Genomic DNA, 22,921 nt, shown 5'->3' with positions numbered 1-22,921 from the left:
AACTTGAATTAATTGAATATGTTTCGTATCTATTCTCCAAATTAAATTTTCAGTTTTGCTCACCTTTTCATGATTATATTAAGAAAATGTAGCCATAATTGCTTGTATAGGAAAAATTACTGAGAAAGACATTCAGATTAAATGTAGGAAATGCTCTAAGGATCTTTGAAAGGAAAGAAATGTCAGGTTCTATATTGTATTCAAGGAAGATAGGAGATGAAAGTGTCAGATATGCAAGGCAGATAAGAAAATAGTTTTTAAAAATAAGTCATAGACATTCTTTTTCTGATAGTTATTGAAAAATCCTGTTCATCAAAAGATATCTTAAATCAATAAAGATTTCCTCAACCACCAGATAAAATTGTTCTCTGTGTGTGTATGTCTTATTGGAACTGTAATTATATTTACAATACTATAATTAGTCGTGTTATTAACTCTCGTTACTCACTAGAACATTATTGGTAATAAGCAGTGACATATCTTAAAGATTTTTCTTGTGTCCCAGCATCTGCCTAGTGATTAATATGTTAAGCTCCATAAATGTTTATTCAACAAGTAAACTAGTGACTAGGTACTAAGTTCTTATTCTTGTGTACAGTCACCTATAAAATCTTTCCACTCTTCTCTGGGCAATTGGGGAAGCTACGTATAGAAAATGGAAGAGTCTCTGTCAGCCTGGGTTACTAAGGGTGAACTTGAACTTTCTCTGAGTGAAAAAAAAAATCTATTTTACTGAGCCACAGAGATTTGGATATTCATATTTTATAGCAGTATTAACTAATACAAGGTATTTTTAACCTTTAAAAGAAAAGAAGAAAAAGTAGAAGTGATACTAATTTCCCAGATGCCATCCAACTCCTCTTTCACCAATAGACAGCATTGAAAGGCGGGAATCAGTGCCTCCTCCTAGTGATAGTGCCTCAATTGAGCAGGGCTTATTCCGAACTCAGTATGCAACATCCCGACAGGGCAAATCTAGGGATTGCTCTCAAGTCACTATCCAACATCCCAATGGGTTGAATGGCATGCCAAACACAGCAATAAGCAATATAAAAAAGCCAGGCCGCCCCGGGGTGGGGCCACGTGGCTTCAGACCGGAGAGCAGAGCTACCTTGGCCCAAGCGCTGCAGCTGCCTGAACCCCCGGGCTTCGCAGCCTTGCTTGTTTTCTCTGAACCGCAATAGGATGGTGTTCACAGCGATTCAAAGGGTGGCATTGGGTTGGACGTTTTGGTTACGAGCCAGCCTATTCCCACGTTGTACGTGAATGTTTAATGTGCTCTCAAAACATGGAAAATAAGTTTAGTGCACATAGCTAAATCACAAAACATCCAATTTCTCTGTTTCCTCAGGAAGTCATTACTGCGCCACCACATCACGTGACCTTAACATGATCAATGTATTTCTCTGCCTTGACATTTAAATAAACTATATAAATTAAGATAAGTAGATTAGAAAATCATTCAAATTATACCATAATCTGTACAAATATTGTGTCCCCTGCCAGGCAAGGGACAGGGTGCGGGCGACGGCCGCGTGGCCAAGGCCCCGCAGGAAAGCGCCCAGGTCTCCCTCACTCTCCAGGTGCCCTTTGCACCCAACAGTGCGTGTGAGGAACCAACTGCTGTTTGAGCGTCCCCTGAGATTGTGCGTAGCCTCCGTGTAAATGTAATAGCCTCCATGGCTTAATTGGCTATCAAGCGAATTTTCCCAGATGAAAGCAATGTTGGGTTAGGGGACGACGGTGCAGCCACCCAGCCTTTACCAGCAGCGTGCTGCAGACGAAGGCAGTCAAGGTGTGGAGGTGATCACGCAGGTACATGTTTTTGACTGTTTAATTTGAAAGTTCACATTTTTTATGCTTTGTGTTGATGTGTAATTTTTGTACTCTTGGTGGCTAGTTTTTGTCAAATCTTTTTTGGAATATTGCTTAAATGTTTTGATTTTATGATAGTGAAGCTTGTATTCGATGTTTTGCCAATTAATATTTTATGCTAGTAAAAAAAGCAAAATAGAAAAAAAAAAGATCTTAGTCTGTTTCTAAGGCCCAGACCACACAAAGTATCCATTTTCCTCTCTTGTCTATAAAACAAAACTCACCTTATCAACAGTTTCTGTTCTACCCAAAGATGTTAAATAAAGTCCAAAGTAGTGGGATGGGGGAAGTGATGTTTTATTGTCTATGGCACGTGTGTTCCTAGGACCTATAAAAAGGAAAGCAGGTAAATGACTTTGATCTGTTTGATAAATGATTTTTATCTTGAGTATTGTAGTCACTTAAATATGTTGATCCTCCGTCTGGGTGGAAATTATTTCAATACCATGTTGTTTTTGTTATTATTAACTATATATATTATTATGTATATAATAATACATAAAAGTTATTAGGAATGAAATAAAAAATTATTGAAATCCTAACACACAGTTGTAGCTATTTTTCATTCATGTATTTATTAAATATTATTAAATTATTCACCACATAATAAATAGTAAAGCATTTTCCACATAATCATATCTACCATTTTATTCATGGAAATCATTTTATTTGATTATTTAATTTTTATTTTAGATTAAGCATGCATGTGTACATTTGTTACATGAACATATTGCATGATGCTGAGGTTTGGGCTTCTATTGAACTTATTATCTGAATAGTAAACATAGTACCCAATAAGTAGCTTTTCAAACCTTGCCCTCCTTCCTTCCCCTGTTTTGGAGTGCCCAGTGTCTGTTATTTCCATCCTTTTGCTCCTGTGTACCCAAAGTTTAGCTCTCACCTATAAGTGAGGACATGTGGTATTTGGTTTTCTATTTACATCTTAATTCATTTAGGATGATGGCATCCAGGCACATCTATGTTACTGCAAAGGAAAGGATTTCATTCTTTCTTCCGGCTACATAGTATTCCATGGTGTATATGCATCATAGTTTCTTTATCCAATCCACCATTGTTGGAAACCAATGTTGATTCCATGTCTTTGCTATTTCATATTTGCAATATAACATGCAAGTGTGCAGAAGCTCTTTAGTTTAATTTGGTCTCACTTGTCAACTTTTGTTTTTGTTGCTTTTGTGTTTTAGTACTTAGTCATAAATTCTTTGCATAGGCCAATATCCAAAAGAGCTTCTTAGGTCTAATTCTAGGCTTCTTATAGTTTAAAGTTTTACATTTAAGTCTTTAATCAATCTTGAGTTAATTTTTTTATATGGTGAGAGACAGGAGTCTAATTTCATTCTTCTGAATATGGTTAGCCAGTTTTCCCAGCACCATTAATTGAATAGGGTATCCTTGCCCCATTGTATTTTCATCAATTTTGTTAAAGATCAGTTGGTTGTAGGTATGGGACTTCATTTCTGGATTATCTATTTTGTTCCATTGGTTTATGTGTCTATTTTTGTACCCAAACCATGCTATTTTGGTTATTGTAGCCTCGTAGTATAGTTTGAAGTCAGGTAATGTGTTGCCCCTGCCTTTGTTCTTTTAGCTTAAGATTGCTTTGGCTATTCAGGCTCTTTTTTAGTTAAATACAAATTTTAGAATTGATTTTCTAATTCTGTGTAAAAATAACTTTGGCAGTTTGATAGGAACTGCATTGAATTTGTAGATTGCTTTGGGCAGTAAAGACATTTTAATGATGTTGATTCTTCCAATCCACAAGCATGTAATATTTTTCCATTTGTTTGTGTCATCTATGATTTCATTCAGCAGTGTTTTGTAGTTCTACTTAAAGAGATCTTTTACCTCCTTGGATAGAGGTATTCCTAAGTATTTCTTTTTTTTTTTTTTTCTGTGGCTCTTGTAAATGGGATTGTGTTCTTGATTTGGTTCTCAGTTTGAATATTGCATTGTATAGAAATACTACTGCTTTTTGTATATTGATTTCTTATCTTAAAACTTTACTGAAATTTTTAATCAACTCTAGGAGTCTTTGGTCAGAATCATTAGGGTTTTCTAGGTATAGAATCCTATCATCAGTGAAGAAATAAAATTTAATTTCCTCTTTTCCTATTTGGATGCCTTTTGTTTCTTGCTTTTGTCTGATCATTCTGGCTAGGGCTTCCAGTACTAAGTTAAATAAGAGTGGTGAAAGTGGATATTCTTGTATTGTTCTTGTTCTTATGGGAATTCTTCCAACTTTTGCCTGTTTAGTATAATGTAGACTAGGTTTGTCAATAGATGGTTCTTATTATTTTAGGTATGTTCTTTGAATGCCTAGTCTATTGAGGGTTTTAATTATGAAGGCATGTTGGATTTTATCAAATGTTTTACCTGCATCTGTGGAGATAATCTTATGTTTTTTTTTTTTTCATTTTAAATTCTGTTTATATGGTGAATCACATTAACTGATTTGCATATATTTGAACAACCCTTACATCCCAGGAATAAAGTTCACTTGATATTGTATTATCTTTTTGATGTGCTGCTGAATGTGGTTTGCAAGTACTTTGTTGAGGATTTTTTTCATCTATGTTCATCAGATATATTGGCCTAGGGTTTTGTTTTTTGTGTGAGTATTTGCCATATTTTGGTATCAGGATGATATAGGTTTTGTAGAGTAAGTTAGAGGAGAATCTCTCGTCCTCGATTTTTTGGAATAGTTTCAGTAGGATTGGCATGAGCTCCCCTTTGTATGTCTGGTAGAATTCAGCTATGAATTCATCTAGTCCCAGGCTTCTATTACTTGTTCAATTCATTCTGTAATTCATTGTTGGTCTGTTCAGTGTTTCAGGTTCTTCCTGGTTCAATCTTGGGAGGTTGTGTGTTTCCAGGAATGTATTCATTTCTTCTAGGTTATCTAGTTGTGCATATAGAAATGTTCATAGTAGTCTCTGAGAATCTTTTGAATCTCTGTGGGACTCGATTGAATGTCGCCTTTGTTATTGCTGATTGTGCTTATTTGGATCTTTTCTTTTTTGTTAATCTTGCTTGCAGTCTATCAATTTTGTTTACACTTTCAAAGAACCAACTTTTCATTTTGTTGATCCTTTGTGTGGATTTTTGAGTCTCAATTTTATTCAGTCCTGTTCTTATTTTTGTTATTTCTTTTCTTATGCTATATTTGGATATAGTTTTTTTTCTTGTTTTACTACTTGCTTTAGGTGCAATGTTAGGTTGTTAATTTGAGATATTTCTATCTTTTTGATATAGGTATTTAGCGCTATAATCTTTCCTTTTTAAACTGCTATTATTGCATCCCAGAGGTTTTTGTTCATTGTGTCTCTATTTTCATTTGTTTAAAAAATTCTTTGATTTCTGCTTTAATTTTATTGTTTACCCAAACAAAAGTCATTCAAGAGTAATTTCTTTAGTTTCCGTGTGTGTTTGTGTGTGCGTGTCTGTGTTTTAGAGTTCCTCTTGCTATTGATTTTTATTTTTATTCTACTGCGGTCCAAGAAGATGCTTGATATTATTTGATTTTTTTTATTTCTTGACACTTGCTTTATAACTGCATATGTGATCACTCTTAGAGTATGTTCCATCCGAAGATGAGAAATATATATATATATTGTGGTTGTTGGGTAGAGTATTCTGTAGATGTCTATTAGGTTCAATTGGTCAAGTGGCAAATTTAAGTCCAGAATTTATTTGTTTAGATTTCTGCCTCAATAATCTATCTACCACTGTCAGTGGAGTGTTGAAGTTCCCAGTTATTACTGAGGGGCTGTCTACCTCTTAGGTCTAGTAGTGATTTCTTTATGTATCGTGATGCTCCAATTAATGTTGGGTGCATATTTATTTAAGATAGTTAATTATTCTTATTGAATTGAGCCCTTTGTCATTATGCAATAACATTTTTTTGTCCTTGTTTCTGTTTTTGGCTGAAGATCTGTTTTCTCTGACATGAGAATAGAAACTCCTGCTCTTTTTTGTTTTCCATTTGCATGATTAATCTTTCTCTATCCCTTTACTTTGAACCCATGAGTGTCATTACTTGTGAGATGGGTCCCTTGAAGAGAGCAGATGGGTGATTCTGATTTTTTTATTCCAATTCGCCACTCTATGTCTTTTAAGTGGAGGATTTAGGCCATTTATGTTCAAGGTTAACATTGATATGTGAGATTGTGTTCCTGTCATAGTTTTGTTAGCTAGTTTCTTTGCAGTCTCAATTGTGTAGTTGCTTTATAGAGTCTGTGCACTATGTACTTAACTGTGCTTTTTCTGTGTATTGTTCTTTCATGTCCACATCTAGAACTCCCTCGAGCATTTCTGCAGGGCTAGTCTGGTGGTGATAAATTCCCTTACCGATTGCTTGACTCAGAAAGACTCAATTTCTCCTTCGTTTATGAAGCTTAGTTTTGAAGAATATGAATGTTTATGCTGGAATGTCTTTCCTTTTAGAGTACTAAAAATAGACCTCTAATCTCTGCTGGATTGTAAGGTTTCTTCTGAGAAGTCCACTGTTAGTCTGATGGGTTCCCTTTGTAGGTAGTGTTGCTCTTTTCTCTAGCTGTGTCTGAGATTTGTTTTTTCTTTTGTGTTAACCTTGGATAGTCTAACGACTATGTGTCTTGGGGATGGCTGTCTTTATAGTATATAACAGGGGTTCTCTGGATTTCTGGTGTATGCATGTCAACATCTCTAGCAAAATTGAGAATATATTCTTGAATTTTTTCCTCAGATATGTTTTCCAAGTTGGTTACTCTTTCTTTTCTCTCAGAAATACCAATACGTTGTAGAATTGGTTTCTTTACATAATCCCATATTTCTTGAAGGCTTTGTCTTTTTAAAAAATATTTTTTCTTTATTTTTGCATGACTGGGTTAATTTGAAGAATCAGTCTTCAAGCTTTGAAATGTTTCCTTCTGCTTGGCCTAGTCTGTTTTTAAGTCTCCCAACTATATTTTGAAATTTATTTAGTGAATTTTTCAGTTCCAGAAGTTCAGTTTGGCTCTTTCTTAATATAACTATGTCGTCTTTCAAATCTTGGACTGTTTTTCTGGTTTCTTTGCATTGGATTTCTATTTTGTCTTGTGTCTCATTGACTTTCCTTGACATCCATCTTCTGAGTTCTATGTGTCTCATTTCAGACATTTACATCTGGTCAGGATCCTTTCCTAGGGAGCTAGTGAGAGGCTTTGGAGATCACAAAACACTCTGGCTTTGTGTATTGCCAGACTTCTTGTGCTTATTCCTTTCCATCTGCGGGAGTTGACACTTCTTTTTTGAATTTGCTTCATTTAGATGGGGTTTGTATTAGTCAGAGTTCTCTATAGGTACCGAAGTAATAGGATAGATGTACATTTGAAGGGGAGTTTATTAAGGATCATTGACTCACACGATCACAAGGTAAAGTCCCACAATAAGCCATCTGCAAGCTGAGGAGCAGGGAAGCCAGTCCGAGTCCCAAAACCTCAAAAGTAGGGAAGCTGACAGTGCAGCCTTCAGTCTGTGGCTGAAGGCCTGAGAGCCCCTGGCAAACCACTGGTGTAAGTCCAAGAGTCCAAAAGCTGAAGAACTGGAAGCATCCAGCACAGGATAAAGATGAAAGCCAGGAGACTCAGCAAGTCTTCTCTTCTGCCTTCTCCTGCCTGCTTTGTCCTAGCCATGCTGGCAGCTGATTAGATGGTGCCCACCCAGATTGAGGGTGGTTCTGCCTCTCCTAGTCCAGACTCAAATGTTAATCTCCTTTGGCAACACCCTCCAAACACACCCGGGAACAATATTTTGCACCCTTTAATGCAATCAAGTTGACACTCAGTATTAACCATCACAGGGCTTTTATATTTTTTATTCTCTTTGAAAGTATGACTGTGGTGTATGTGATTGATTGGCTTCATTTCTGGCTAGTTGCAGAGGGCGAAGTTTCCATATATGTTCCTTGGTTACAGATAGGTTGCTGCAGTGGCTTTCACAGATGTTGCTTGTTTTAGCAATGTATTTTTATATGATGGTATAACTCAAACTTCAATCTGGTAGATGGACTTAAGAGTAAGAGCTGGCAGGTGGGGTCTTGGTGCATGCTTGCCCTCACTGGAGAATCATGAGAAACAACTTCTTTCAGTGCTTGCTTTCTGGGCCCCTACAGGAAGAGCTATTTTTGCATCTGCAACAGTGCACTGGGGAGGGGAGATGGAGGCGAGACATAATTCCTTCTCCAAGTCTGGTTCTGGGCCTTGGTGGTGCTCCTTTCAGTGGCTTATGCCATGGCCGCATTTTCTTTGTCTCATGTTGTGCTTTGGCAGGCTGCACTCCCCCTTCCCCTAGGGATGGTCCACACTGAGGATTACATCTCTAGGGACACACAACTCTCCAGAGACCCACCAGTCCACTGTGCTTACCAAAGTCAGAGCAGGTTTTAGGGTATGTCTGCAGTTGCTCTGATGATGCTGTATTTCAAGGGTAGAGGATCTCCAGGCAGGGCAGTGGCACAATGGGTGCAACACCAGTATGGAGTCTGCAGCCCATGATTTTCAGCCCAGCAGGCAACCATGGAGTCTGCCTAGCTTACACTCCCCTGACCCAGCAGATCTCCCACAGACACTCGCCCTGGCGGCAAGCCCAACCAACTAGGCTTTCCCCAAGCCATCTGCTCCCACATTGTTGAGCTGCTCCAGGCATTCTGTGCCAGGACACTCCCTGGGAAAGAAGCTACCACCATCAGGCCATACCCTTCGTGGTCTGGTCTTGCAAAGGGAGGGGCATCCAGCTCCCATGCCCCCATGAGAATCCATACCACACCCTTCTCTGCATTCTGACTGTGGAGGATCCTCCTTCGCTTGAGTTTAGGTTACATATCTCAGCTCAATGTCCCTGGGTGGTATACTTGAGTCTTGGGGAGTTGGGACTGGGCTCACGGATTTGTCCTCTGGCCTCTAAGCTTCAAGCACTGGCTGTGATTTGGGGACAGGGTGGTGAGCTTTTCCCAGGCTGTCAACAAAACACTCAAGCTATGCAGTGGATGCTGTGCTGTGGACACCCTCTTGCAGGCGTGACCAGGCATGAGGTCTGGGAAGGGGTTGACAGGCAAGGGGGCATGTGGACCAGATGCAACTTAATCACACAGCATTGGTGATGGGGCCTATCTTGGGCATGTGAGCCGACCAGGCGTGGTTCACTCCCAGCCTGGCAGACAGCAGGAACTTAGCCACTCAGTATGAAATGGAGACTTGTGGGATGGGCACCTAGGGTTGCATTTTGCTGCAGCTGCACAGCACAACAAAGCCTTCTGGGCTCTGTGTGGGTTCAAACTGTGCCTCTGCATGTGCTCGAGGCAGCTCTCCTACCAGTCCAAAGATCTATGAGGGTCGTAGAAACTCCTGTAACTAGGATCTCAGAGATACATTATGGGTATGTAGTGTCCCAGGGTTCCTTCACTCACCCCTTCCTTGGGTTTGTTCAGGGTATATGGGCCAGTCCTGGTGTCTAGTGACTCTGAGCAGACTGCCCCATTTATTCCCTCTTCAACCATGGTGTCTGTGTCACCTCTGTGTCAACTTTCAGTGTTTTCTCTCCAAAGATCTGTTTAAAATGTGAAGGTTTACTAGATATTATGTTCCTCTCCATGGAAGAGGCACTTCCCAGCTGCATCTCCTTGGCCATCTGCCATTCTCCAAATCTTTTTTGGTGCCTATTTTTCCTTTTTACTTTCTGTGCTTCCTCCTTATTCTCTTCCTCCAACACTGATATGTACTCTGACATTCAATTCTAAATATATATATATTATAAAAAATAGATATATTGTGCATATATGTGTTCATTAAGAATAGAATACTTGGCTGGGCACGGTAGCTTACACCTGTAATCCCAGCACTTTGGGAGGCCGAGGTGGGTGGATCATGAGGTCAGGAGATCGAGATCATCCTGGCTAACACAGTGAAACCCCGTCTCTACTAAACAAAATACAAAAAATTAGCCGGGCATGGTGGCAGGTGCCTGTAGTCCCAGCTACTTGGGAGGCTGAGGCAGGAGAATGTCATGAACCCGGGAGGTGGAGCTTGCAGTGAGCTGAGATCATGCCACTGCACTCCAGCCTGGGCGACAGAGCAAGACTCCATCTCAAAAAAAAAAAAAAAAAAAAATTCAGAAAGAAGGTTACTACATCTGAATTTCTGAAGATGGTTTTAGTAGGGATGAATTCAATGTAATCCATGGATTATTCATGACTTTGTAGAAAGGTTAATGAATGTTTCTTTTAGCCACTCGGGATGGGATCTCTGAATCAATAGGAAGCATAAATGAGAGATGTCAGGGAAGGATTGAAGGATGCTGATGGAGGTGGGAAGGCCTGAAGTGACCCGCTTGTGCTAGACTGAAAGTGATTCAGGCCCCACCCAAATGCAGGAGCAGTGGAGCCTAAATCCTTCACAACTGCACATTAGAGGAGAGAGGATTTGACCATCATCCTGCAACTAGAGTTACTGTTAATCAAGGTAGGAGGACAAGATGCGTTCCCACTTCTGACTCTGATTGCCCTAAATAGAGGCCCTGAGTGGTAATAATTTGTTTTGAAACTAGGGGACAGTTCAGTCAGTGTTTCATCAGATTCATGTTTTGCTGAAAATACTGGCACATTCCTCCATTTAATGAGGAGTCACTACAGGTAACTCAAGGGCCTTAGTCCTGCTGCCCACATAAGGGAGTTCTGGTCCTGAGGAAATGGGGCCGTATTTGAAGGTAACCAAAGGGATAAGATGAGACATGATGGTGTGATGAGTATTCCAGTGACTGCTTTTGGTAAATTTGGGCTGGCATGTGGGTTTCAGTTCCTCTGTCTAGAAAGGAAATGCTCCTCATGACTGACAAAAGCAGGAACAGGTTTTATCATCAGCTCTACACCAAGGCTCTCCAGTTACTAGAGTGGTCTCTAGAAGATAGCATTATCAGCAAATTCCATTAGCAACTAACTTGCTCCTGTGGTGCTGTGTTGTTGTTAATAGTTTTAATTATAGCAGCTGCAATGCAGGGAACCTGATCCAAAAAAGGCACAAACCAAAACCTGTGCTCCTAAGGAGATTATGCGAAATGAAATCACCAACACTGGCCTCTCTTTGGGAGGAAACTGGAAATGGCAAGAGGGACCACTCATGGGCTAAAGCCCAGCACTTGGGTCACAACTCACCCTGGAGAGGTCAAGTATGGGCCCCATTGCTTCAGGCCTTGGCTGTGGATCACACCCTGGATTCTTCTCTTCCAGGTGCAGCTCAGTTGCCATGATGCTCCTTGAGTCAATGAGCTCTTTGGTCTGCTCTTCTGCTCAAGCAGAAAATGATTTGCGCTTCACCCTTGAGAAGCTGACAAGAACCACAGGCTTCTTCAGCAGGTGGTGGAACATGGGTGTATCCTGCAGGTGCTCACAGTATCTCCCTTTGCTTAGGTGATGGAGGCTTGGGGTTTTCCAGCTCTTGACCTAAAATTCCTGAATGATTGTTTTCAAATTTCTTAATGAATAATGGGATGAACTCGCCACCCCTGTCAGGGGGGAATGGGGTTCCTGAGAGCTGAGAGGCCAGGATCCAGATCCTGAGCCTCTTCACCAAGCAGATGCTGTAGAGCAAAGGCAGCAACTATCTATCTATCTATCTATCTATCTATCTATCTATCTATCTATCTAATTTCCCCTTCCCTTTAAGGAAATCCTCAGGACTAGGTGAGATCTTAGATCTAGTGGAGAATCTGAGTTGCTCCAAGCAAAACCTCAGGATCCTGCAATCTGAAAAGGTAGAACCAAGGCAAATGTGGGCAGCAATACCCAGAAGTTGGGTACTGAGCCTGTTAGGGAGCATTTTTTTCAGGGGAGTGAAGTAAATAATGAGGTGTAGAGAGCAGCGAGAATGAGAAGCCAAATCACAGACTGCAAAATCACACAGCATCTGTCCTTTCTCCCTGGTCAGAGAGAGTATGATGGGTAGTCTCCAATATAGAAAGCCCATTGTGTCCTTCAGCTCCCCCATACAGTCGCAGAACAGGCCTGATTCTGAAATTTCTGTTCTCTTTAGGCTCTAGCCTGATTTTCTGGCTCATAAGGCCAAAGGGAGCTGGAAAGGTCCCCACGGCAGGACTCATGGTGGAAAGAGAATGGTCTAGAGGATTCAGGCCTCTGCACACTGTGTCTGGGTCCCTCCTTAAAGAATGATAAAGACAAGTAAAGAGCTTGAAGCAGCCTGGAGTCCAGCCAGAAACCTTTAACTGAGCTTTAAAGGAGATGGTCACAACACTTTTCAGAATACTGGCAAAGGCCTCGTGTGGCCAGGTTTGTCCTGGGATGAGCAAAATTTAATGTTAACCTGCTGTATCTTTGCTTTTAATTATCTGCTTGCCCATCACAATGACGTTATGGTTAATTTCACCAATTTGGTAACCTGCCTCATGGGAAGTACGAAAGTAAGCAAGGGCCAGGTGTGGTGACTCATACCTGTAATCCCAGTACTTTGGGTGGCTGAGGCAGGTGGATTGCTTGAGCCCAGGAGTTCAAGACCAACCTGGGCACCATGACAAAACCCCGTCTCTACAAAATATACAAAAATTAACCAGGGGTGGCAGTGCATGGCTGTAATCCCAGCTACTTGGAGGCTGAGGTGGGAGAATCTCTTGAGCCTGGGAGGCAGAGGTTGCAGTGAGCTGAGATCACACCACTGCATTCCAGCCTGGGCAACGAAGTGAGACCCTGTCTCAAAAAAAAAAAAAAAAAAAGAGAAAGACAGTGAGGGTGTCCTGTGAATCAAATCTTTGAATGGATGTTTTTTTAACTAACCAAGACCTCTGTAAGAATTCTGTCTTTGATTCCACAATAAAGTGGTGTGAAATTACTATAAGCAAATGTTTACATGTCTCATTTAATCTTCACAACAATCCTATGAGGCAAGTAGAATTGTTATCCTCATTTTCTGAGTGATGAAACTGAGGCTCAGGGGAGGGTGTGACCTCGCCAAGTCCCCACAGCTGGAAACCACAGAACAAAATGACCTGAGTCACACATGCTAGGAAAAACTCATTGTGCCTCCCCATGGAGCTTCACAATGGCTATTTCTGTTGCAATAGAGGATGAAGCAGGTGGTCTTTCCAATCAAGAGCTGTTAAGAAAGCCTCCAGTTCTCCCCGGGGAATCTCAGAATCAGACTGAAGATTCGGAAGAGCCTTTGCTGACCACTGAGTCAAACTCCCCAGAATCCTTTTATAGTACCGCTGACCAGTGAGTGATCATCAAACCTCCAAAGACTTCGGTAATTTCCAGATTCTAGGGAAAATTCCATGAGTTAACAGAGGTGAAATTTGAAAGTTCCATAGAGAAATTCTGGAACTTGAAATTATCATAGGAAGATTATTATGCAATTTTGTTCCTGTTAGTAGTCTTTAATAAAGAGACTTCAGGTGAACATTGGGTTGAACCAAGATTACTTTCTTCCATTGTCACCATTCTGATTTCAGATTGTTCCTTGCTGGTTTATATCCTCTTCAATTCCATTTTGTGCCAGATAGAGGCAGAGTAGAAGGAAAAACTGAACAACAAACCGCATTTGTGCCAGCTCAAGGGATAAACACCCTCTAAGGAGCATCTCAAGCTTTCCACAAGATTTCAACAGGGCCACCCCAGTTCACAGGCAGGTAGTGTGTCTTCAATGTGTGGCCAATCGCTGTTGGACAAACAGGAGGTGTTTTCCCCAGGATACCCTGCACTAGACTCGGCATCTTTTCAGTCTTCTTCCTATTCTGTCTCCTTCCCAGCACACTGACACTGGAAGCACACTATGTCATCACATGAGCAATTCACAGGTGCCATGAAATACCTAACAAATGTACAGTACTTTAACTGTTGACCCCGTGTATTAGGTAAGAAAGATATTATTATTTACATTTATCTATTGGAACTTGGGGGCACAGAGTGTTTAAATTACCTGCCCAAGGGCACACAAGTCACTCGCCTCTTGTGTTTCAATTATACAATGGCTTAGTGATTCTTTCTTTCAGACAATTGTTGTGAGGAGTGAATGGAATTAAATCAAGTCTATGTGGAAAGGGCCTGGAGCATGAGTTCTCAATGCGGGGTGACTACTGTCAGCACCAACTAGTTATGATAATGACCATGATGATGATGGGGAAATAATAACACCTTGAAGTAATAATAATGAAGTTAGAATGATACCCCCAAATGTATGAAAATTACATCTATAAAATGAGTTAGTTTATAAATCGTGAGAAAATGGGCATCCTCAGGTATTGCAGGTAGAAACACACAATGGAATAACTCTTGTCAGCAAGCTAATCCATTTCCAGGAATTATTATTATTTTTTTTTTTTTTGAGACAGTCTTGCTCTGTCACCCAGGTTGGAGTGCAATGGTATGATCTTGGTTCACTGCAACCTCCGCCTCCCAGGTTCAAGTGATTCCCCTGCCTCAGCCCCCCATTAGCTGGGACTACAGGCGCACACCACCATGCCCAGCTAATTTTTGTATTTTTAGTAGAGACGGGGTTTCACCATGTTGACCAGGATGGTCTTGATCTCTTGACCTCGTGTTCTGCCAGCCTCGGCCTCCCAAAGTGCTGGAATTACAGGCATGATCCACCACCCCAAGTCCAGAATTTCCTAACAAGTTCCCAAGAGAGGAAGGTGCTACTGGTCAGTGACCCCCTGATCAAAACCACTGCCCTAGGAGATGGGGGCTCTTCTATGCCCCATTTTTACAGGTAAGGCTGGTCATGGAAGTGGGAGACACAAAATAAAGGGTGGGGTCACATTCCTTTCTAAAAACCTAAATGCATGTCAGGCAAGTAGGGCTTCGAAAAGAATTTACCCTCCTTCACCTCTGTCACCTCATCCCTCCTTCCAACTTCCATCACTTGTTTGGCAAACTAGACTCTGGGAGCCAGAAGGCACCAGAAAAAGTGGAATGTGAGCCTGCAGGCCATCAAGGTGAAGCCCTGAGGATCCCCCGGGGCCAGTCCCTCCACTTTGATGCGGATAAGCCTCAGCTAGTGTCAAGTTGAAAGGAGAAAAAGACAGGTGAGTCACTGTTAAAGAAACAGGTTCACATATGTAGGTCTAGGAGCACTGCAAGTAGTTCTTACAGTGGGAGAGAGCAATTGTGCGCAACTCTGAATCCAGCACAAGGAAGTGGGAATTATAGTCAAGGAGGAGGATGGGGGTTAGCAGATAGGAAATGACTACGAGGGAACATCAAGGGTAAGGGAGGATTCTGGCTAAACTGACCTAATGAGATTCTCGCTGAGCACAGGCCAAGGTTATCTGACATCAGCTGCGGGATGGTGGGGGATGAGGACCCTGATCAGCATATGGTGGACGGGGATTCCTGCCAGCTAAACTGACTTAGCAGGGTAATTTGCTAAAACTGAATTTTACAAAAAGTGCACAGATGCGTTTATCAGAAGGTTCAGAAGCCTGACTAATGTATGGTCAAGCAAACAATTTCTGTCATCACACAGAATGCATGCTCCAGGGACCATACTGGGCCTCAGCATCTTCCTACCCCACCAGCTTCCAGGAGGGCATTTTGCCCTGGGCCTCCTGGGTGTTTCCTTGCCTGATCATTTCTAGGAGACAAGAGACTTGCACTTTATCACCTAGGATAAATTCAGTGTCAGATTTTTAAGCCTAAATCGGATGACAGTGCTTCAGTGACAATCTCAGTTATTTAAAAAGGGAGGTTCATTCATTCACCAGTTCTAAAGGCGCACATAAGACATTCTTTTTTTTTTTTTTTTACAAAAAAATTGAGACCAAGTTAAAAGAAAAAGAATGAAAAAAATCAAGCAACCCGAATCCCTTATATAATCTCTTCAAAACCCCAAACCAGGGAAATCTTCTCAATATAAACTTCGGAAATTTTGTTGATCACCGACTGCAGTCTGGTGGTTTATATTTATTTTCTTGTGTCCTGTTTCCTCCCTTCTCCCACCCCCAGCCCCTCAGCAGTTGCTGCCTTCCTGTCTTGGTCTCATTGTCCTCAAATCAGACCTGCAGGTATGGTCCCAAGTGCTTCTAACCTTCATCCTCATATCCACAGGATCCCCTGAGAACCCAGCTTCTGTTATTGAGAACTATCCCACCTGCTGACTAAGGAGTCTGATCTTTATTCGGAATAATTGCTAAGATACCAGAAGAAATAACATGTAAGAGTCTAGTATAGAACTCACAGTTCTGATCTGAGGAACTAACAATTGCTTATTTGAATCACTGTATTTTCTATTTATATACTTTTTTTTTTTTTTTTTTTTTTTTTGAGATGGAGTCTCGCTATGTCTCTCAGGCTGGAGTGCAGTGGTGCGATCTCGGTTCACTGCAACCTCTGCCTCCCAGGTTTGAGCCGTTGTCCCTGCCTCAGGCTCCTGAGTAGCTGGGATTACAGGCATCCGCCACCTTGCCTGGCTAATTTTTGTAATTTTTTTTTTTTCTTTTTTTGAGACAGAGTCTCACTCTGTTGCCCAGGCTGGAGTGCAATGGTGCCAACTCACTCACTGCAACTTCTGCCTCCCTGGGTTCAAGCAATTCTCCTACCTCAGCCTCCTGAGTAGCTAGGATTACAGGCGCCTGCCACCATGCGTGGCTAATTTTTGTATTTTTAGTAGAGACGGGGTTTTTCCATGTTGGCCAAGCTGGTCTCAAACTCCTGACCTCAGGTGATCCACCCGCCTTGGCCTCCCAAAGTGCTGGGATTACAGGTGTGAGCCACCACGCCCGGCCTATATTCATATTTCTATTCACAATATCTCCTACACAGTGTTTTCCTGTTCTATGGGGAGAAATCAGGCAGATAGCGGAAGACACGGGTCAGATCTCAGTAAGAGTTTCTATGGCCTCCAAACAAGCATTTATTGATTATAGATGTAGGGGTGAATATTACGAATATGGGGAGATGTCCCACAAGGTTAGCTCCTATGCTACCTAATGCACCAGGCAGCTTGTCCATAACTTAGTTTAAATATATCTGTCAGGCTCCATGCCCATTTGCTGTAAAAGCAAGATTACTGAGGTAATCTTAGATTTTAAAATGGAAAACTGGGCCTCACAAAAGCAGTTGGGAAAATTACCTGGAGATTGTTTCTAAGGCAGTGCCCAACTGTACCAAGCAAAGGACAACAAGTACAAAGTCAGAGCTTCATTAACTTGATGATTGATTCATTCACTTACTTAATGCAAGACTTCAGGGGAAGAAGAGTCGCTGAGTGGAGGAGACTGGAAACAATGCATTATGAAACGCCCATGGTCTCTGGATACCCACCCAGCCAGTCCCCACCCTCCTAGGGTCTAGTCTCGACCATCTCATCATGTGTTTTGAGGGTGCGTTTTCCTACCAGTTGTTTTTTTGTCTGCTGTTTTTTTGTTTTTGAGACAGGGTCTCCTCTCGCCCAGGCTGGAGTGTAGTGGTGCGATCTCGGCTCACTATAGCCTCAACCTTCCGGGCTGGGCGATGCTGGTGCCTCAGCCTCCCGACTAGCTGGGACCCCAGGCGCGGGCCACCACACGCGGCTAATTTTTGTATTTTCAGTAGAGAAGGGGTTTCGCCAGGGTGCCCACGCTGTTCTCGAATTACTGGGCTCAAGTGATCTGCCTGCCTCAGCCTCCCAAAGTGCTGGGATTACAGGCATGAGCCACCAGCAACACGCCCAGATTCTTCTACACCCTTAATTGGGAGATAAGGCTTCTGCTTGCAGGCTGTGCGTTCTTCCAACCGGCCGCACCTTTGCTGTGGACTAAACAGGAACCACTGGATTAGAGTCCTCTGGCTCTCTGCCCTGCAGGAGATTTTAATCAAACATTCTAGGCCTAAGGGAAAAGCAGGGTTAGGCTGAAAATGCACACAGGGCTCCCGTAAATTTCTTTTCATAAACCACCCGCCGAGGGCATTAAATAGGGTACTTAGTTGATCCGAACCCTCCAGGGAGGCCTCCGATCCTTCTCTTCGTAGCCCCCAGCTCCCCTCCCCCGGTTCCACTGAGGCAAGGGGACTGAGCTGCTCCACATGCCAGGAGTCAGCACGCCGGAAGGCCCCGCCCAGCGGCTGGCGCAGCCAATCGCAGAGCGGGCAAGCGGTGGGGGCGGGCCTGCCTGGGCGGCAAGGGGGCAGGGGGGTCTAGGGGCTTTAGAGGTCAATTAGCTGCTTTCGGGCGGCCTTAGGCGACAGGAGACTCCTGGACCCAGCACCTGCCCACTGTGCCTGTCCACCTGTGGCTACAGCAGCTGAGACCCCAGTGGGCTAAGATTGGACAGGGGCCACCAGGGACCCAGCAAGTCCTTCAGCTCTGTGAGTGAGGGATTTTCGGGAGTGCCAGGCCGCAGTATTCCCAGGGCTGGTGGGGTGGGACAGGGAGGCTCGACCCCGGCAAATCAGGCAGAGGCGCCCCTTGCTCCCTGCAACATTGCCCACGTCCTGGGGCCACAGTGAGCATGAGCGGAGGGCGGGAGCAAGAGCCAGGGGACCTGGCCTGGGTCCCCAGCCCAAAGCCTGGGAAGCTGCCTACCCCTGTGTGGGCGCGGACACTGGGGACTCTGGCTTCCGGTGGTTCGGCCACCTGATTCAGTTTATGCTCTGTGAGGGGAGTTGGAGTGTTGGCAGTACTGGCCCACCTGCAGGACTGCAGGACTGCGGGAACGGCCGTAGATAGGTGCTCTCCTTCCCAGTTTGTCCTGGGAAGACATTCAAGAACTGTTTCATTACAAGGGGCATTTGGAAAACATACTTCACCTTCTGCTGTGTATTAGCCAAGAACAAGGTGTGACGTGACTTCCCAATTATTGGGGATCCCTTTGTCCCTTCTTGAAATTAGATGTCTTCGTTCTTGAGGTTTTGCCTGGATGACCTCAGCACAATTGGTACAAAACTTGGGCCGACGGTTTCCTAGTTTCCTGGTTGTTGCCTTAAGCTTCTCGCCCATCAGGTACCTTCCTGTCCTTTTCATAGCCTGTCATCATCACCCCATAAAACTGTTTCAACTCCTACAGCTCTGGACAGGCTGCTTTTCATTTTGGTGGGTCCATCCAATACCTCCACTTGCCCTGTTTTTCTCCAGCCACATCCTTGGCCTCTTCCACAGTCCTTAGGTAAATGCTTGGAAGAATAATTTAAATATTTTTATTCTACCATGGTGGCCCTAGTTTCTCAGGGCGTAGTGAAATGGCTTTTTAGGATCGGTCTAATCAGATCCTCATTTCTTTTCCCTTCCTAGATTTTTGAAACATGAATCCTTCACTCCTCCTGGCTGCCTTTTGCCTGGGAATTGCCTCAGCTGCTCTAACACGTGACCACAGTTTAGACGCACAGTGGACCAAGTGGAAGGCAAAGCACAAGAGATTATATGGCATGGTTGGTGGCATCTGAAACTGTCCAGGGGAACCCCAGAGAGATGGGCATTGCTATTGGGATCATATGGCCAGAGAGTGGCTTCTAGAGGCTGGCTCCTACCAATAACCTAATGCAATAACTTAATAGCACTGATTATGAGCACGATATGGGCATACACCCTTGTTGTGTCTCAGCTTGGAGAACATCTCCTAGAAGTGTCAAGCCTTCCCTGGCCATGGTTACTCTTACATCTCTGTCTGAAGATTCACTTGGTTAGCATATGTTGGGTTTTAATTAGAAATAAATAGCATCGGCAGGGCACGGTGGCTCACGCCTGTAATACCAGCACTTTGGGAGGCCGAGGCAGGCGGTTCACAAAGTCAGGAGATTGAGACCATCCTGGCTAACACGGTGAAACCCCGTCTCTACTAAAAAAAAATACAAAAAGTTAGCATGGTGGCAGCCGCCTGTAGTTCCAGCTACTCGGGAGACTGAGGCAGGAGAATGGCATGAACCCGGGAGGCAGAGCTTGCAGTGAGCTGAGATCGTGCCACTGCACTCCAGCCTGGGCGACAGAGCGAGACTCCATCTCAAAAAAAAAAAGAAATGAAGAGCATCAGTTACATGTTTGCCTGTAGAATGGAGAAGGATGGAGGAGAGCAGTGTGAGAGAAGGACGTGAAGATGATTGAGCAGCACAATCAGGAATACAGCCAAGGGAAACACAGCTTCACAATGGCCATGAACGCCTTTGGAGACATGGTAAGTATGCTGTGGGCTGCCCAGCTCTGTGCTTCCCCTCCTCAGTTCTTTACCAAATTAATCTCTTGCTTCTTAACATTTTATTTACTTTTCTTTGAAGACCAATGAAGAATTCAGGCAGGTGATGAATGGTTTTCAATACCAGAAGCACAGGAAGGGGAAACAGTTCCAGGAACGCCTGCTTCTTGAGATCCCCACATCTGTGGACTGGAGAGAGAAAGGCTACGTGACTCCTGTGAAGGATCAGGTGAGACTGTGTTAGGTTCAGACCTCCCATCACCCCAGGAAAGCCAGGAAGCAATTGACATTTGTGCTATGGTAGACTGTGCAGCAACATGCAGTTCACTTTTTAAAGGAGTATTTAGCTACATGAGCTAAACACTCATGTTGTTAAAAGTCTTGCTGTGTGTGTGTGTGTGTGTGTGGATATCAGCTTTTTTATTCTCTTTTCAGGGTCAGTGTGGCTCTTGTTGGGCTTTTAGTGCAACTGGTGCTCTGGAAGGGCAGATGTTCTGGAAAACAGGCAAACTTATCTCACTGAATGAGCAGAATCTGGTAGACTGCTCTGGGCCTCAAGGCAATGAGGGCTGCAATGGTGGCTTCATGGATAATCCCTCCCGGTATGTTCAGGAGAACGGAGGCCTGGACTCTGAGGCATCCTATCCACATGAAGGAAAGGTAAATGGAGCTCCTTTTCTTGCTGCCATTCCTGCTTGGTTTTACTGGGACACTTTCAGAGATAACAGACACTTTTCAGAATTCACGTTTTAGATGGTGGAATCTCTATCTGCAAAGTGACAGTGTTGTCATTATAAATTATAGCCTTTGCACAGTTCTGTGATTACATGGTTAACATGCAGCTGTTCTTGCTTCTATGTGACATGGAGAATATACAAACCATTCTACATATAATACAGATGTCTCCATTGTGAAAAATGTCTTACGGAAAGTAAACCTAGGGGTCTCGCTGAAGAGAACTGAGCTAATTTTCAGTTTCAAATTAACTATTAATATAACATTTCACTTCCTTGGATGATTTGTAACAGTGTTGACTTGGAAATTCTATGCTGCAAACTGCTGAGTGTTGTGGTTCTGACTCACATTCCCCAGGAGAAGGATGGTAGTAATCAAGTCGCCTCCCTCTTCACCTTTAAAAGGTTAAAACCTGTGGGTACAATCCCAAGTATTCTGCTGCTAATGACACTGGCTTTGTGGACATCCCTTCACGGGAGAAGGACCTGGCGAAGGCAGTGGCAACTGTGGGGCCCATCTCTGTTGCTGTTGGTGCAAGCCATGTCCCCTTCCAGTTCTATAAAAAAGGTAAGCATCTTTCTTCATAGAAATTATTGCAGAAAAAAAGTAAACCACCATGACACACCAGCATGATGGACTCTATACACGCAATAATCATACCCAATGCTTCTATTTGATATTACATTGAGCATATCTCCATGAATACCTGTACTTCATAACTTTTTATAAATAGCTATGTTATTTATAGTATAGTTTAATTTACTTAAATATTGTCTAATTGTTGTATTCTTATAATTTTTCCAAAGATTTTTACTTCTGTGATTAAATCTGAAAAGAGCCTTTTGAGTCAAGGATTTTGGTGTTCTGTGCTATTTTTAAGATTGATATTCTAGAGTAGAATTACAAGCTTAAAATGAGTGGTCTTTTATGCCTGTAGGAAAGTTTTTTTATGAGGGACTTATGCTAAGTTCTATTTCTGCTAGTTGTGGATGAGAGCCTAATTCCCTAGCCTTGATAACAATAGATCTTGTTAAGCCCGATCTGGACTGTGTGTCATTTCACTGATTTTAGAGATGCCTCCCTCCCTGTGGGTGACAGGGTGGGTTACTGTCAGGTGTCCTTGGGAACTTCTCACCCAGCCTTCATTTTATTCTCTCAGGAATTTATTTTGAGCCACGCTGTGACCCTGAAGGCCTGGATCATGCTATGCTGGTGGTTGGCTACAGCTATGAAGGAGCAGACTCAGATAACAATAAATATTGGCTGGTGAAGAACAGGTATAAATTGCCAGAAAGACTTATATTTGAAATTCAAAAGGGAATCCTTTTTTGCAATCAGTATTTACATACCACAAGCCCTTAATCACATTTCTGAAATCCCAGAAGTCTTTTTCCCCCTTAGGCAGAACACAGAATATTAATGATTGATTGTAACGTCAAGATACTGTCACAAGCATGCTGGGGATATTAATATGGTATTTGTCCCATTGCATGTCTAAATTCTGAACATTTTCTTAATTCTGAAGTATATCGGCTGGAAAGGCATCCTATCCTTTTTCTGTTTCTGATTTTGCAGTTCTGTGAAAGGTCACAGTTTTGGGTCTGGGATTGAAGCGATATGCAGGTTTTGACTCAAGAATTTACAAGTGATGAACAGGAACATCAGCATCTCCTGATTCTTTATGTTAAGCCTGTGGCTTCTGGCACACTGTGGCTTCTGGCACACTGTTTAAGTTAATAACCCAGTGTGCTTTATCCTTCCTCTGAAATGGAAAACCTGCTCTCCTTTCAGCTGGGGTAAAAACTGGGGCATGGATGGCTACATAAAGATGGCCACAGACCGGAGGAACAACTGTGGAATTGCCACAGCAGCCAGCTACCCCACTGTGTGAGCTGATGGATGGTGATGAGGGAGAACTTGACTGAGGATGGCACATCCAAAGGAGGAATTTATCTTCAATCTACCAGCCCCTGCTGTGTTGAATGCACATTTCAATCATTGAAGATCCAAGTGTGAGTGGAATTCTGATATTTTCACACTGGTAAATGTTACCTGTATTTTAATTACTGCTATAAACATGTTTGTATTATTGATTCACTTACTTTGTATTTTCATTTTAAAAGGATATATACAATTTTACCTGTTTAAATAAACTGTAATTTCAAATGTA

The 22,921-nt window shown here is 42.7% G+C and overlaps 1 protein-coding gene and 1 long non-coding RNA gene across 2 annotated transcripts; both read left to right on the top strand.

Annotated features, from left to right (window-relative positions):
* Nucleotides 1-1,592: 1,592 nt before the first annotated feature.
* On the top strand, nt 1,593-12,752 carry LOC109028507 (uncharacterized). The gene is made up of 3 exons (XR_010135116.1): nt 1,593-1,815; nt 11,135-11,287; nt 11,937-12,752. It is a non-coding gene; the product is annotated as an uncharacterized lncRNA (long non-coding RNA).
* A 5,318-nt stretch (nt 12,753-18,070) lies between these two features.
* LOC101143887 (procathepsin L-like) lies at nt 18,071-22,921 on the top strand. The gene is given in 8 exon segments (XM_055353220.2): nt 18,071-18,199; nt 19,122-19,258; nt 19,876-19,998; nt 20,099-20,245; nt 20,452-20,676; nt 21,156-21,318; nt 21,911-22,028; nt 22,543-22,921. Coding segments are annotated over 7 exon segments (1,002 nt in total). The 5' UTR covers nt 18,071-18,199; nt 19,122-19,132; the 3' UTR covers nt 22,643-22,921.

Source organism: Gorilla gorilla, chromosome 8, assembly GCF_029281585.2.
Source record: "Gorilla gorilla gorilla isolate KB3781 chromosome 8, NHGRI_mGorGor1-v2.1_pri, whole genome shotgun sequence".
Lineage (NCBI taxonomy): Eukaryota > Metazoa > Chordata > Mammalia > Primates > Hominidae > Gorilla > Gorilla gorilla.
This window is presented reverse-complemented; position numbering and strand designations above follow the sequence as displayed.